The sequence below is a fragment of the Vidua macroura genome, chromosome 12, assembly GCF_024509145.1.
Source record: "Vidua macroura isolate BioBank_ID:100142 chromosome 12, ASM2450914v1, whole genome shotgun sequence".
NCBI classification, from domain to species: domain Eukaryota; kingdom Metazoa; phylum Chordata; class Aves; order Passeriformes; family Viduidae; genus Vidua; species Vidua macroura.
Genome location: NC_071582.1, coordinates 9,241,224 through 9,258,813, shown reverse-complemented (window position 1 = coordinate 9,258,813; position 17,590 = coordinate 9,241,224). Strand labels below are relative to the sequence as shown.

The following is a 17,590-nucleotide window of genomic DNA, read 5'->3' as shown; positions in this document are numbered from 1 at the left end:
AAATATCCCACTTGCAAAAGCAAATGTGGCTATTCCTGCATCAGCATGAGAGTAATTAAGCTGTCCTTCCTGTCCTCTGCTTAGCAGATGGCAGGCTGGTATTCCACACAGAGCTGAGCATCTGCAGTCCTGTCCTTGAATAAACCACTTACTGAACAGCAATGGAAACAGAAACCACTCCGAGAAAACAGGGCTGCAATACACCTTACTTGAAGCCATGCACCTAACAATTTTTCAAGTCATTAAGCCATCACCTTCTGCTTTTGAAAAAATGGCTGTTTCCTACCACCTTAAATTACTTTGACTCAAAGCAATTACATAATACTAAGGGATTTTAAAATGTCTAGTTATTCATTTTTATTCCAATTATCCATTCCATTCTATACAGGAACTTGTATATCATTTCAGAGACTGGGATAAGCCACTCATGGCCATTCAGCATTTGAATAGACTTTTCTCATTACAGGACAGCAAGGGGTGAGGGAAGAGTAGATTTTACCATTTGGCCAATATTCCTTTTAAGAGAAGGTAGTGAAGACAAAGTATCAACTATTCTACTCCAAAATATATGAAAGCCAGTAAAGTCACAAGAATTTGGGAGTCTAGACAAAAGAGCAGTCTGTGGTGAGAAGTTCAGCTCTGTAAGCCTCCAGGACCCTGCTGTATGCTCTGTTCTTCCCTGCCATGCACACACTGAAGAGGATAGGCAGAAATTCCTGCTGAGGACAGAGGGAAATCCAGAGAGCACCATGGAGGCCCCAGGTTCCAAGGTCCTGTCCTAACTTCAGAATCTGCTCACTGGAGCCATCAGACACAGGTAAGCTAGGAGAACACTCAGTCCCAAAATGAGATGATGTGGGAAAAGCATTTTTCCCAAGATTGCCTGTTGATTACAGCATGCATTTATATGCTGGAACGCTGTGATGCAGCCCTGAATATGAACCATTCAAATCTGACAGTCTTTGCAAGGACATTCAAGTTCTTATCACACTCAAATCATTAGATGGCATTGAAGTCAAACTGCTTACCTTCTGCTTTCATGTAATGCACAGAGTAGGCAATCACTTTGTCTGAATTATACAGTGGCCTCTCCCAGGCCAGCAGGATTGCTGAGCTCGACATGGTTTCAGCGTGGACGTTGTAAGGTGCACTGGGCCTGTCCTCTGACATAACCACAGTGAGCCTGGCCCTGGAGAGAATGGAGCCCTGGCTGTTCTCAGCCATGCACTGATAAATGGCATCATCTTCAGGAATGATCTGGTTAATCACCAATTTACTGCAGCCAAAAGGAAGAAAAATGTGGAAAAGAAGCTCACATCTTGGATAAACTTAGGTCCATATAAGTGAAACAAGTTATGTTTGCCTCTGCTTCCTAAATTTAGTATAATTGACTTACATGCCACAAATTCTTCTATTACAAATGGATGCTCAGCAGTGAAATTTAGCACCTTGAAGCGTCTGCAAAACCTGCCACATTTCTGTTTGTGCCTGCAAAGCCAGGCACAGTGAAAGCAAAACTGCACATCTATTCCCTCCCTGTAAAAAACAGACCCTTAAGCTTGCAATTACTTAACCAACTCTTTAATATAAACTGCTCACTCAACAGAAGTTGTAGCAAGATTCTGCTACTCTGTAAATCTGAAGTAATTCTGTGGTGAAATTCTTCAGTTCAGTCCTGCCCACCCTCCCTGCCAGGTAAGGCACTTAGCATAATAAGGCTCACTGATTTTAGGTATTGATTAATGTGCATCCATTGCTACATTTAATGACCCATTTCAGGTTGACTTGAGTTCTATCTTGATTGTCTGTAGCTAGCTATGGTAATGTCATCTTTAGCTATCACTAACACAGCTCTCCTACAGCAATTGCAATCTTACCTGTTGTACATTTTTATTCTACCATTGGAGTGTATTCTCCTTCCATTTTTTAGCCATGAAATTTTGGGGGCAGGATTTCCTTCTGCTTGACAAGCAAAACGAGCGGTACCAGCTCTAGGCCTTGTTAAGCTTTCTGGCCATTCCACAAATGAAGGTGGAGCTACAGATAAGTTACAAGAGGAAAAAATAGTTTAAAAAATCAAGCCCTTACAAATGCAAGAATAGTCATAACAATAATAATAATTAGTTTTCCAAATAAAAACCTCTCTCATCAAGCCACCCAAACACATATACACAAGCAGAAAGCACATTCCTTGTAAACAAAGCACATTTGTTTAAAGATACACTATCTGCACAGATAGTATTTCTGTTCATGCATTTATGAATACAAACAAATCAAACTCCAGGATATGACATACTGTTCTCTCATAGATACACATTACATATTTTACTTGGTTACTTGGTTTACTTTTCTTTTCATCACAGAAAAGTAAGTACAGTACTCTGCCTGTCTTTCCAGAGCAAACATTACACCTGGGTATCTCCAAGTGCTAGGTCACAGCTCAAATCTTGAGTATCTGACACTTCTCATCTAAGTCAACAGACAGAAGAACGCAGCCACAGTTCTGTGATCTGTTCAATCTCTGCAGACTCCCTACAGCCCTTGGCACATGATGTTTGCGATAAAATGTCAGCCCAGCACACAGCAGAGCTCCGAAGGACAGACACAAGGTGTTCAAACACTGAAAATGGAAGCAGGCTCACCCAGCACAGTGAGAGTTGCCATTGCCACTGTGAAGTTGCGAGTGCCAGGAATGGTGGCCCGGCAGACGTAGACACCTGCGTGCTGCACCTTCACGTCAGAGATCATCAGGTTCCCATTCCCAAGGACCCGGGTGTTGAACACATCAATGGACTTGTGGTCTGTGTGAGAGAGCAGCAGAAGTGGGTTACAAGGCTGTTCATCTAAATAACTAAATTGACTTGTCTATGCAGTGATGGCTTATATTAGAGTATAAAAGTCAAAAAATGCAAAGGAAATCACAGTTGAGCTTTCAGAGGTTTCCATTTTGCATTTACTTTGATCTTCACTAGCTACCTGACCATTCAGATGGCTGGGCCTCATCACTTCTTAAGTGGTGTATATCTGGAATTCACCACCTCAGCTGAAGTTAGCCTCCCATCTGCCTAGCTCTATGATTCAGTTCATCACTACCAACATCCACATCATCTTTACAAACAATGGTCAACCATCTCCTGAATTACACTGCAGATAAAATTAACACATTTGAGTACCATGTACTTTCTCCTATTTTCACACCAAATGCTCTCTGACTATAATGCAAACTTTTTTCCTACTTGTTTGTCTGTAAGAGCCACTGAATCAACCAGGAAAGACACATTTATTTCTTACACTTTGAGAAATAGAAATGGAGGAAAATTTTTCATGGTTTTCTTCTACATGTACAGTCCTGGCTTCCACATTTAGGTACAGGTAGGAATGAAAACAGAAAGTAGTTTTAATGAAAAATATGTGATGCACTGCTCAGTGTTATTATTCTTGCATTCCTTCTTCTCCCCTTCCAGGCTGACTGTCCTGGGTTTGTCTATATCTATTCATAGTCCTAATGCCCATTAGCACCAGGTGCAAACCACATTCTCACAGGGCTTCTAAGAAGAAGAGTGGAAGGAACTCTTACAGGTCTGTTTCATGGGTGCAGCCATCCCAACCTGCCCTCACCACCAGTTCTACTCCAGTCACAGATCCCTGAAGGTCACCACCCTGCCTGTCCCTGTGCCCACCCTGTGCCTGGGACAGTGCAGACTGACAGCAGAAACAGGGAGTCCAAAGCTTCAGAAAACCCCGGGGCTCCTTGACAGCAGTACTGCAGCACAGAACTGAAAGTGTTTCACTCATCCTACCCTAACCTAATTGTTACCTACAACACAAAGCCTCAGAACAGAAACCTAATTGCTCAAATCCTTTCTTTCCAGTTTTACTTCCTCTCCACAGGCTGAAGGTTGCTGTAATTTTAAGACCTACCTAACCGGCTCCATGAGATGATTGGCTTTGGATTCCCTGTGGCTACACACTCCAGTATGACAGTTTGATGAAGAGATGCTGTAATGTTTTGAGGACCAGCTATTATAGATGGCTTGTGAAAAGGCTTCAAGTCTGAGGCTTTGCAGAGATAAAAAAAAAGATAAAAAATGAGCACAGTTGAACAAAAACTCAATTAAATATGAAATAAAACAATTTTTTTAGAGGTGCTGAGAGTTACATTTATACGAAAGCCTTATTTCCATAATTGGAGAAACTTACATTGAACAATATTTTAGCACAAGATAAAAGCAAGCAAAATTATTTGGACATTTTGGATAATTACAGCTTTTAAGTGTTTTTGCTATATTGTAAGAAAAAGAAGATGGTGCCACTGAAAAAAATCTCACATGATAAATACCTGGAATAACACTCAGCACTGCCTCAGTGCTTTTACGTCTATTGGCTGCAGTTGTGGCAACACATCGGTAATTCCCAGCATCCTTCTGCTCAACACCATAGATGTGAAGCACTCCTGTAGGCAGAGCAGTTATCCTGCCACAGAAAAAAATAAGAAATGCAGATAAACATTCAGCCAACAAATACTGTGGTGGAATTAACTCCTTGATTTACAAACAACCATTGCTACCCTGACCTGGGAACAGCAGGCTGGAGACTCAAAAACATTCCCAATACATGACTCACCTTCCTGCCTTTCTGAACTACAGGCGAAATTCCCCTCAGCACCACAATGAGAGCAGAGGAATTTACTTTCGACAAGCAGATCTTTCTCACCCTCAGAATCAACCATCCCAGCCTTCTTTAGCCTGCTACTACATTCATACTGTTCAGGTTGGCTGATTTTTTACAGCAGCTTCTGATATATGGGCATAACTGGTGTACAGTTCCCAGAAACCCACCTATGGTTTCAATTTTTAGTTTCTCTTTTTTCCTTCCTTTGCATGTGGAGCATCTTAGACATTTTCAAATGGAATTACAGGTCAAAAAGCACAGGAGTCAGTTCAATGAACACAAACTGGACATGGAAAAGAATCTAGCAGAGAGCAGACTGTATTCTTCAAGTTAATCAGTTCATGAGAAGACTCCCTTGCATAGAATTTCCCTGGTATCAAGTGTTTTAACTCAATTTTCTGTATCTGTAATTCTTTATTGTCCCTCTAAAGAAGAACAAGTTCAGCATCAATTCTTCAGTGAAAGCAATCCCACTAGTCAAGCCACTCCCAGAGCCAAAGCTCACCCATTCCGTTCCCCACTGCAATGCCTGCTCCTGAGGATGACTCGTGTACAAAATTCACCAATAGGAATACAAAGATCAGTGATTACTGTGCAGACAATAGTGGGTGACTCTGGTCTGCACTCATAACACCTATTTAAAATTCATTAGCAACATACCTATGACCAGCTATTTCAAGAGTTGATATGGAACCTTGTTCATGTAATGGCACTGCAAGTATTCAGATTTTCTTCTTGTAGCAGGATCAAAATGATAGCAAAGAATGAAATACATTCTAAAATGTGTAATCCTACATACCTGTCCATGACTAAGGGTAAAGTTGTTCTATTCACTTCCCATGTCACAGTGGCAGGAGGGTTTGCTGTTATTTTACAGGCAAATCGAGCTACTCCACCTTCTTGGACTTCAGTTGAAAGTGGCTGGACTTCAAATGCAGAAATGGCTAAAAACAAGAGAACATCAGTTTTAAGGGACTAAACATTCCTGGTTAAATCAAACTCTAGTTCATAGATTGACTTGTAAAAATACCCAGTAATACTTCACATAGCCCTTTTATTTCTGTATGCAAAGAAAGATGGATCTAACTGCCTTGTCAGCTTAGCTCAATAGCTTGTTTTCACTGGTTGAAGGTTTACTTAAAATAACTTTGCTTTAACCTAATTCAGTAAAAAAAATGTTTCAATGAAAATAAATATGACACGCTGAAATGGAATTAAGCATACAAATTGACTGGCATGCAGCTGGAAACCATATCAATTATTAGAGTAACAAAGTTCAAATCAATTCAACTAGTTTGGGACAGCCTTAAAAAATTTGACTGCAATAGGAAATTTCCAAAACAACTTTTGGTTCCTGACTCGCTTTAATAAAAGAAAGCATTTGCAGAGTTGTACAAGTTCATGTGTGGTAAGAAAAATAAATCAAATCAAAACAAGATCTCAAAATAAGTTTAAGCAGGTGAGAACACTTTTATCCCAACAGTCTGAGCAGTCACCAAGCTAATGTCTGATGCACAGAGCATCTACATCATTTTGAGCATCTACAACTTGAGGAGTTCACAATACTGAGCCAACTGAAGTGGAAGATCAATAGATACTCTGCGGCTAACAGCTAAGAAATTGATCAGTTGTTGTGTTTCCTTGCTCAAAAACAAGGGAAAGTAATACAAAACCTGCTAATTAATTGCTTATTTACTGCTACTTACAACTAACAGAACAATTCTCCAGAAGCAACTCCTTTTGGATAACACAAATAATTTCACGTTTCCACCCCCTGTAACTGCAGAGGGAGCAATCTCTATAAACCTAATGGTACTTCCTTTGTTTTTTTAAAAAATCAGATTCCAATTAATTTTCTATTCCTGTATAAATGATAGAGAAACATGGTTGCAATAGATAGTCCAACAGAAGAAAGTTACCCATCTTTTAATATTCAAGTTTTGTGTTAAAATAATGTCTGTTTTACTTGTTTATTAATGGAAAAGCTTTTTCATCCTATTTACTCCAAGACATCCTCAAATATGTCACAGAGAACACACAGCACTGATGCACACCAGGCATTCTACTGAGTGCTCCCCCTCCTCATCATTTTAATGGCACAGCACAGCATTGAGAGATTAATATTGGGGTGTGAAGGAAACATGAACTCACCTTGTCGTTCCCCCCCCCGCCCCCAAATTAACTCCTAGCACAGGTCTAACTACACAATTGAAAGATTCCTATTAATCACATGCCTTTTTCACTATCCAGGTGTGAATAAATGCCCCTTTTTTGCACTGTATTCCTGTAGCTGCATCAGCACTTGAACAGCAAAAGCACCAGAAAGCAGCTGGAGCCACATGCTGCAAACACTGTGGCCACTGTGAACTAGGTCTGGCACCTGGAACGTGGCTCAGCCACCCGGACACAGAGAGCAGAGATGCTCCTGGTCCCCAGTGCTATGGCCAAACCTGTGCCTCTGGCAGCAGACCTACATAGCCCCAGACACTCTTTGATGCTGTTCCCTCCCCACCTCCACTGCAGACAGAACTGTCCTCTCTCACCAACAGAACTAGGTTCTACTTTTTGCTCTTTCTTTCACTTTTAGCAGTACCAGGTTCAAGAACACATAAAAACCCCCACAACATGCATAAAGGTGTTACAACAGAACTCTCACATTTAAAACCTGTTGGGGAGACACAAAAACAGTGCTTGCCTTAACAGGTTTTCTTTTCATTGCAAAGGAATCATCAGAAGTAAAAAAGACTTAGCTTTTTGACTATTTACAAAAGCTCACTTCACAAAACAGACTCAGCACAAGGTAAATAACCTGCACATAGAGCAGGTTGTTCCCATACTCCTAAACTTTCTGGATTTGCTTTGTGCTGGATTTGTTGCCATCCAGCTCTCCTGCAGTCTTCCACCACAAAACAGAGAGGTGGGGGGAAAGAAGAAGAAACAGGTATAAAAGAATCCAAGCTTGTGTTACTTTCTTCCCTTCTTAGTTCTAATTTCTCCCTACACAAATGTGTGTTCACCTGGATTCAGAATATTTCCCTAGTGCCATTCTTAAAGATTTTCATTCTTAACAGAAAATAGAATACTTTGCATTCTTCATTTATTTACTGAAAGTATGATGCAGCAAATTAGACAAGTCTGCTCACATTTCAAAACAGAATCTCTAGGAATGTAATAAAGGCATAAATGATATGAACAATCCAAACCAATGCAACGTGATTTTCAGAGCCATTCTGTAGCACAGCTGCACCACAGCCAGTGGCATTAAAAAGGATCATTGCAACACAGCAGAAAGTAATCATACAAGCTTACTGAAGCAAAGTTCTTTCACAGCTTTAAAAGTTTCATCTCCATTGGAACTATAAAATTGCATCCAGAATTTTCTTATACAGTTACTTAAAGAGACACAGTGGGACAAATTAAACACAATATAGATTTTCATTTCTGTATATAAAAATAATTATTTACTTCTGTGCACTCAGTACATTATAGCTGTAGATTAAAGACAGAAGTGACACTCTCCAGAACTACAAAGTAAACTGAGGGCAATTAGTATTTCTTAGGCCACAAAATGCCATCACAACAGCAGGCAAGAACAGGTTCAGCTACACTGTATAGAAAGTCCAATCCAAGTTATTAATTTAAGCTGATATGCAAAGAACATTTTTCTACCTGAGCAGGAACAATGTATTTCCCCTGAAAATTCATCTTTAAAGACAGCAAAAGTCACAACTATGAAGAACTGCATAAAATCTTCAAAAAAACTTATTAATGCCACTAAATGGAGTTTTTAGAAACAAAAAATCCCTGCTTACCTCTTATCTAAGTTCATATATTGTTTATCAGTTTAGGCCAATACTTGCTCCCTCTGTATCTTTTTCTTTATATACATCTCTGATTTCTTCTTAATTCTGACTTTATTTGTTCCAGTAAAATCTGTTTTTACAAGTCTATTGCTGTCTCGTGAAATATGACCTCTTTGTAACAGGCTTGTTTTCCTGGCAAGCATTGATTCCAACTCAGAACCCCAAGAACAAGTCATTAAAGCAGTGCTGTTAAGAGGCCAGAGCTCTATAAAATGGATAAGAAACAAAGTCTCAAGAGACATACCCTGCTCCCAAAAACAACCATGCAACGCAATAAATGTAAGTGCCTTTTTATTTGAGTTTCCCCCTGCTCTTCTCCAGTCTATTTAATCATTTTGTTCCCAGATTTATAGCCAAAACAAAATGATTAATACTACTCTGAGAAGCTGACGCTCCCACCTTTTTTAACTTGCAAGATATCAAATGCTTGCAGAAGCAGAAGACAATAACTAGAAACTGTATTTACTTGTACAAGTTCCTAAATTTATGTGATAGGTGCATGTATTTGTACAGTTACTTCTGAGAATGAAGATCTTTACTGGGCAGAACTGTGTGATTTATGCCATCACTGTGATCTATGCAGAGAGAAATCAGACTTCAGTTCTGGTATGAGTTCCTTCATTAACCATCGAGGCAAATATCCACAGGCTCAAAACCCAAATAATGGCTGTCTGTGACACACTGATGAAGTATTAGAGAACTGCTGCTGATGCACATGGATTGAATACTATCCTGCATCATGTAAAATCCTTCTGGGTACCTAAGCAGGTTTACAGATTTAACTATTAAGGTATGAAGACGTCAAACTTAGGAAGCTCATGCCTCACACCTTTTGTTTGTATGCAGCAGCAGTCCCTCACCAATTTTAATTATGAAAAGAAAAAGCCCAAACAAACAAGCAAAAAGAAGCACAACACACACCCACTTCATTCCCTCCTGAAATGAAGCTTGCTGCAACACAAATCCAGTGACCTGCTCCCTTACACACTGCACTTTCTACTTACACACCTCATGTCATTATGAACTCATTTTCTGAATGAGCTTTCCTAAGAGGCAAAAAAAAATTCCAACAACCTACATGTTGATTACTGTTTTATCACAGCTGACTCTAGCCCAAGACTGGACTTCAACTTGAAATAAAAAACCTGTAAGATTGAAAGATAAAGCCAGAACTGAAACAGTAGCACAGTTTTCAACTAACCAGAATGCACCAAATATTAAGAAACTGCAGCACATGATGGTGATGCTCAAGTGTTTCTCAAGAGATAATGGCCACTCAGAGAGATGAACTGCTCAGGTGGAAAGAACAGAAGTGCATAATGCCATTTGTACAAGGCATCTGTTAATGCTATTGAGAATTCCACAGTAGCCCTAACCCTTCAAGTGAAACCAAGAATCTTCCCAATTTTTTAAACTCTCTGGTGAAGAGATTTCATTTGAGAAAAATAAACTTGTATGTTAAAGAGAAGTTATGGCTTTTCCCAAAGAAATAGATTTCAGGGAAGCATAAGACAACTCTTGTCTTCTTGATCTAGATTTTATGATGCACTGCACTCTCTCTGAAATAGTGTTGAAAAATCCAACAAATATATGTGTGCATTATATTTTAACATCAAAGCCAATTTTCACATATTTTCTTGGAGTTTTTGAGTTTTCTCTGTTCTTGTAGGAATGAGGCTTAGAAGAGATTGCTATATAGGCACACATTTCCAATGATTTGCTGCTCAAATGACACACTTTGGTCTGGATCTGGATTTGGAATAAACTTTATATGAGTATATACTGACAGATCCAGACACTTGGCAAAACTGCAGACACCAAACCCTTTTCCTCATTTCTGAACGAGCATGTGGAGTACACAGAGCTGGGGCAGTCATCAAGTGATACAGTGGGTGAATCTGAGTTTCCCAAGAGATGCTAGTAAAAATTAAGCTTTTTGGAGTCCAAGTTCTGCTTATTACATATAGTTCAGAGGTGTTACACAAATACAGCAATATGGATAAAGACTTTAATAACTGTAAGTTAAAAGGGATTACTGTGAAAGGGCATCCTGTATGTGCTACCACAAGCAGAGTGATTTCTTACACTCACCCTTAGAATTTTAATCAAGTGTTGTTTGACCTAGAATTACTATGTTTAAAATGTAAGGCATAAAAACAAGAGATTTCAGGAGAAAAAGAACCTGACCTGTAAGGGAAGATTGAAAGAACTGGGATCTGATTAGCTCTGGGAAAGGAATCTCAAGAGAGAAGTGATCGTCTTACTGATTAATGAGAGTCATTGCTCCCTGTTTTCCCTAATACTTCTTTGTATATTTGTAAGAGCAGAAAAAGCAATAGAGAGTTTAGCTCCAGCATGGGAAGTTCAGGTGAGGTTGCTGAGTGGAAATGTATTGGCATGGAGCAGGCAAATAAGGGAGGCAACTACATCTGCAAAGACTTTATCTCACTCATTGTCTGCACATCTCCCTCCTCTAATGGCCATTATTTAAGGCAAACAACTGAGCTGAGATGGAGCTGAGCTCCATCAGTAAGAGGAAGTGATATCATCCAGAACACATTTGGCCCTTTCAGGCACAAAGGAAAAGTGTCAGTTCATTCTGACTGTTATAAAAGACTGTAATTCAAACAACCTACTGGTAATGGCATTCTTATAAATTACCAGAGTTTTAACTTTTTTGATAAATTGCAAAGTGTGTTTTTTTCACTAAAGTCAGCTCTTATTTTTAATTTCTGCCAGAATGGTTGGAAAAATAAGCTTAATTAAAATACATTTTTTCTATAACCTTGCATTTTAAAGAGTTATTCTGAAATTCCATGGCTTTGTGCTACTATTGGCTAAAACTTTAGTTTAATATACTTAGTTTTAATTAATAACCAAACCATGCTGAAAGGCTAATACTTAAACTTAATTGGAACAAAATTAGTTGCTTTAAAAAAAAAGAAATAGAGGTGGCATTAAATAAATAATCAGATAAATCATACAGGCTGCTGACATCACTGCCCACATGTTAAGAACTCAATGAAAATTCTGCAGAACGCTATATCAGGTGTTTAACTTATTACATGAGAATTTTCAAACTGTCGTTTTCTTTCTCTGTATTAATAATCCCTGGCAGTAAATGCTATCACACATTGCTATGTTAACAAGTTGCACTAGCCTAACAAAAAGCAACTGATAGTAATAAAACAACTAAACAACTGTTCCTTCCTTCTCCTAAAAGTCTAAAAGCAGGAAGGGGACCGTAGTGTTCACAGGCCTTTTCTCAGATATAACTTCAGGCTCTCAGGATGGTTGTTCTTCTCACTTGCATGCTGAGAAACACCTGTAGGAGGGGAAAAATGATCCATCCTGTTCCAACCCCTGTGTAGCTGCAGGAGAAGAGAGCAGAATACTGCACATTACCCTTATCTAATGTACAGGGAAGTCTTGATTACAGATGGAATCTCCAACACCAGGACCCACAGATTTTAATGTCCTTGAAGTAACCCAGGCCCAACCACACCTTTAAGTGCCTTTCCAACTCCAACTGCCTTTCTTTACTCTTCAAACAAGCTTTTCCAGACAATTTCACTTCCAAAGGTAGCATACATTTTAAAGGATTAATGAACCAGTTCACCAGTTTTAAAATCCATACACGTGTGTGTGTGTGTGTGTGTGTGTGTGTGTGTGTGTGTGTGTGTGTGTGTGCAGCATAACTGCAATAGTCAGAAAAACCAGAATCTTTAAGCTATCTCGCTTCACCTCACTGATATCTTGGGAAAAGCTTTGCTAGAATGGCACCTTGTACCCTCTAATCCTAAATTAAACTAAATCCTTTTAATGTACAACAAGGAGATTGCTGCTATTAATCCCTGGATTTAATGAGGTACTAACACTAAATGGTTAGACATGACTAAAATCAGTATGCACTCAAATTGCCTGGAAATGCAGTCATCCTGCTAAGGGCATTCATTTTACCTTTCTGTTTTGTTTCCCAGCTTCCTATTTTAGCTTTAATTCCTGCCTTTCCTTTCTTCTTTGAAGCTGCTTACTACAAACTCACTCTTAGAAAAAAAGCAGGATAGACAGACCTAAGACAACAGAAACACATTGGTTTGCCATAACTATGACACGTAATTTCTCAATATGAAAAAGAAAATAACTTTCCTGGGAAATCTAGAGGTTGCACAGAAAAAGTGTGGGGGAAATGACACCCAAATCAGATATTATGTAACAGAAGAGAAATAATTGAAGGAAGAAAGAAAAATAAGAGAGAGACCAAATCAAAAAGCAGCCTTGAATTACTGATATCAAATCTGAGGAAGAAAATCCTTCCCTTTAGTATGAACACTGTAGCAGCAGTTTTAAGGATGATGGTTCAGAATTGCATTGAAAAAGGAGTCCAGACTCAAACTGTTACCCCACAATTAAATAATAGGGAGGTTAAATGAGACTGAAACTGCCACATTGATTTGACACTATCAATAATTGATATGGGAAACCTAATAATCTCTCTATCCCACAATTGTTTTAACCATTTGACATTTAGAATCTCCCAGCAGGCATTTTAACATTTTAGAGAATGTGGATCAGAATTACAGCTTATAAAGGACACAATGATATTCTACAGCAATCATTCTGATGCTTTGGAAAACCCTGCAGAGTGGGAAATTACAGAACTGTATTTTTATGAGCTGCTAGCTTAGCACTACAACTTGGGTTCCTGAAAACACAAACCTAAACAATAGTAAATAAAAAAAAAAAAATTTAAAAGCCCCAAATATTGCAAAAAGCTAACAAGATTAGAAACCCCATTTCTACAGTGTGAAAGACACAAGCACAAAATATGAGCCAGGTTTGGCCATGAAAATTGACATTCTGAAAATTGACATTCCCTTTGGATAAAAGTGATCCTTCACACCATGTGCTCCTCACGTTTCAGTTCACAGAACAGTACTGTTGTATCTAAGTAGCAAATTTTTCTGAGGCATTAGCCTGCAAAACCTTTTCAAAATCACATTCTGAGTTTTGGAGGGACCAGAAAATGCTCTGTATATGGGGTAATTAAAGAAAACTCTCACTGATTAATAGCAAGAAGATCCCAGATGAGGTGATGAGTGAGGATTTGGGGCATCTGCCCTTTCTGCTATTCTCCACTCATTACTTCTGCTCTGGACAAATCTTCTCCAAGGCCCTGACTGCTCAGCTAAAGGCTGAACTCCTTTGCACAGCTTACTGCACTTTGCCTCCAACATAATGCCAGACAATTTGGGAAACTGCTCTGCTAAAACTTATGGTCACCTTCTTGCAAAAACAATTACTCCAAGCCTACCACATACTTACTTCCACACTGAACTAAACAATGAGAGAGAAATGCAACAAAAAAAGTAATGGAAAAGGTAAGAAACAAAGGTATGCTCTCATTTTTTTCCATTCCTCTCTCATATTCTTGCCAACTTGCACAGATATCTAAGAAGTGCAATATTTAGAGTCAATGGATTCCAATCTAAGACGCAGATCACCAGGAATTACTCTCCAATCTCTGATAAGGGAGAAAAGAAATCATTAGCCTCATATACAAAACCCATACTTATAAAATACTTATAAATTACTGTTTCTTTGTGCATTAAAGTCTTTGTACAGTAATGTCCAGTGTCTCTGCTTAAAAAACCAAAAATTTAAAAATTGCCCATTCACAAACTACCCACTACTTTTCTGGTACTGAAGAATGCTCTAATCTAAAGGCAATGAAATGGAGAAGCAAAGAGGTCAACAGCCTGAGCACCCTCGAACAAAAGTTCCCTTGGAGATGTCAGCTGCAATCTCATTTGTTTCCTCTAACACTTTCAGGTCCCCCTGCTCCTTTCTTTAAAGCTCCTAATTCAGTGGCTGACAAATGATCATTTTAAAAATCCCTGTACAGGAATAACCAAGTCTGAATTTGTCCACTGAAGATCATTCAGCTCTCCATCGTTTGGGCTGGGACTAGATTCTATAAAAGTGCTTATGGCCACACACAGGCAGCAGTTTTCACCAGCAGCTTCTCAAAATTAGGACCAGTCTGAAGTTTCATATGTAGTATTTTCTCTTCCTGAAATCCTGGAAGTCAACTGGGCTATTCTGGACCAGGTTTTTAGGGAAGTGTACTCATTTATTCTTTCTTTGCTCCACTATATCCTTATTCCTTCACTCTTACTCAGAAAGTAGGAAAATATATTGTCTTCTCCACTGTCCTGGTTTCATGATATCCACATACAGAATAGAAGTTTTGTGAGCAAGTTTCTGATCAATTCCAGTGAAGAAAGTCAAGAGAAGAGGTCTCAAGTGGATGCATCTTGAAGACAGTTCACAGGAAAGGAGGAAAACCTTGATAAGTTAAGAATAAATACCTCAACACCACCACAATATATCAGGAATCTCTCTGATACTGATCGATTTTTTCAAGGATAAAAGCAATAATTTCTTCTCAGGATATAGTATACTTTAAGAAAAATACTCTTTTCTTTAGCTAAACAGGCAGCACTAAATTTTGGAAAGTGTTAACCTTAGCAAGAGAAAGAGTTCATAATTAGCATGTCCACTCAGTATGTTATGAAAAAAATCTCAAAACAGTTGAGGAAAACTGGCTCCTCAGAAGTGGATAATCACTCATCTAAAAGTTCTCTTCAATGCAGAAACACACACGCAGGAACAGAAAGGCACAATTTGGCAAGGTGACTATTAGAATGTATTGCTCCCTCCTCACTTCTTCAAACCACTGGAACAGACACAGAGCTTGTTATTCATGCCATATTAACATAATTGTAACAATAAATGGGATCCTGGGCAGCAGCAATGTGCCAGAGAAAATAACAGGAGGATCCTCACTGACACACTACCAGCCTGTGAACGCCTTATTTAACAGTTTGCTCTCCTGCCCATCAGCTGCTCTTAGAGCCACACTGAGATGAGCATCCAATATTGCAATGCAAGGGTATGCATCAGAATTCTCAGTCTGTGAGAGAAGAAAGTACAGGGTAATACATCCAGGTCTTGCTATTTTACCTTGGTAGAAGCAGCTACCAATATTGCAAAAATGCCGCTGCTCTTGCAGCTACATGCAAGCTACTCACATGAGTACACGAGTACACATATTGCCTTACTACACCTGAATCACTTAATAGGAGGCAAAAAATATGCCACTACCACCCCTCCCAACAAAAGCAGACAAACATATCACCTCAGGAGTTATCACTAGCACTGTTTTAAAGGAATTAAAAGCTTGAGGCTTTGAAAAATGTGTCTCTATAGATTCAACAGTTTATTGATGGTGTGACTGACATTCCTTACCGAACCATGTAAACAAGCATGAGAGATTTGATCTTTTCACTTCTGAAGGCATCCCAGCTGGGGTTTTCCCTTCTCAGTCTATCTATCATCCAGGCAACAGTGTGTGGCCCCAGAAGGCACAATAAATGCTAATGCACTTATCAAGGAATTCCCTTCTGCTCTTCTGCAGACAAGAAGCATAGGAAATAGGAGAGAAAAGGCACACAGTAAGCCACATTAACCAGCTTCAAAGCTGTTCTACTTGTGTGGCTGCATGCATTCAGGAGAAAGAACACACCACTTTCTCCCTTGCAAGGACTGATTTCCTTCAGCAGTTTGCCCAGTGATTGCCTTCTAGTATCTATGCTTAATCCCACAGATGCCTTTCTTTGGAGTTGATGCCATTCTGTGAAGAATTAGTTCTGCTTAATAGCCCAACTGTTGCATGGGGAACATCCAGCACAGTTTTGCACTTTACAACATGAAGACAAGGATCAGAGCACAAGCAGGATTTTGCAACAAAAGACATGTCCCTTCACAACTAATCTAATCTGGCATCCAAAAAGAAAAACCAAAAAAAAACCCCACAAAACCAAACAAAACCAACAAAACCAAAATAAACCCACACAAATAAAAATAGAACATGAAAGATTTAAAGATTGACTGCTATGATTCTAAAGTTCCTCAAAGAACAAGAAAATTTTAATCGCTCAGTGCAACACAGAAAGACAATTTCAGGACTTTGTAACAAAAGTCTGCAGCACTGGAAGCACAGATCTGCCCCATTCTGACCAATGAACTTCACTGCAGATGCCAGTAGAAGGGTAAGACCTCTATTTATCAGTCTTGTATCTCTAAAACTTAATAAATGCTATTCCTGGCTAAAATAAAACTAGACCCTAAGCAGAATGCAAAACCCACTCTTCACCTCACTCTGCCTAGCTCATCAATCAGAGGAAGCACCAGAGAGCACATCCCAGGCCAGGAGTGGGGCCCCACACATTCCTGTGCTGCACCACCCGCCCTGTGCCTTCGCACACATCTGGGGGAAGGCAGAGGAAGGGGTTTCATTTCATACAGTGGCAAACTGACACCATCCCCATATGAATGAGTGTAAGTTGATATGGTGGTGCTGTTAAGTCTCCAGACTGTCAGAAATGCTATTCCTAAGAGATAGGAGCACTCTCTATTTTTTGCTTACAGTGTTTCAGAATCAGCATCCTAGGATGAAAGACCATTTCAATGCAAAAAGCTGAGCAGGGGTGTTGGGAATTCAAGCCCTTCAGCCCCCTCTCCAAATGTCAACATTTCCTCATTCCCACAGGGAAAGGAAAGAAGAAATGCCTCCACTCTCAAGGGCCAAATGCCTGCAGCTCATTTCCCTGTCACCAAATGCCCACTGCTGCATTACACAGTGCAGAGATCTCACCCAGGAACAGTTTTTCAGCAGAGTAGTAACTAACACTTAAAATCTGAATGTCCTAAGCTTCAAGAGCATCAGGGAGAAAATCAGAAACAAACGTCACACAGAAAAAAAAATCAAGCAACAAAAGACATTGTTGGTACTACCTATTTATTGAAGCTACTTAAATCTTCAAATTAGATGGAAGACCTGAAAAATTCTAGAGGTACAGGAGGGAGATGTGTTTAGAACTCTTACATTTTTCAAATGAAACAAATCAGAAGTGCAGCTTCCAGAGAAAATTACTTTGCCTTCAATGTCTTTAGAGGAAGTCACCTCGCTATGGCTATTGACTGTTTGGGTG

General features: G+C 39.3%; 1 protein-coding gene across 1 annotated transcript in view; it reads right to left on the bottom strand.

Annotated features, from left to right (window-relative positions):
• The window catches only part of PRTG (protogenin), a 76,441-nt gene that overhangs the window by 41,176 nt on the left and 17,675 nt on the right, over positions 1 to 17,590 (bottom strand). The window contains 6 exon segments of the mRNA XM_053988698.1: positions 1,029 to 1,276; positions 1,878 to 2,037; positions 2,643 to 2,801; positions 3,922 to 4,059; positions 4,340 to 4,473; positions 5,471 to 5,615. Of these exon segments, the coding sequence (XP_053844673.1) occupies positions 1,029 to 1,276; positions 1,878 to 2,037; positions 2,643 to 2,801; positions 3,922 to 4,059; positions 4,340 to 4,473; positions 5,471 to 5,615 (984 nt within the window).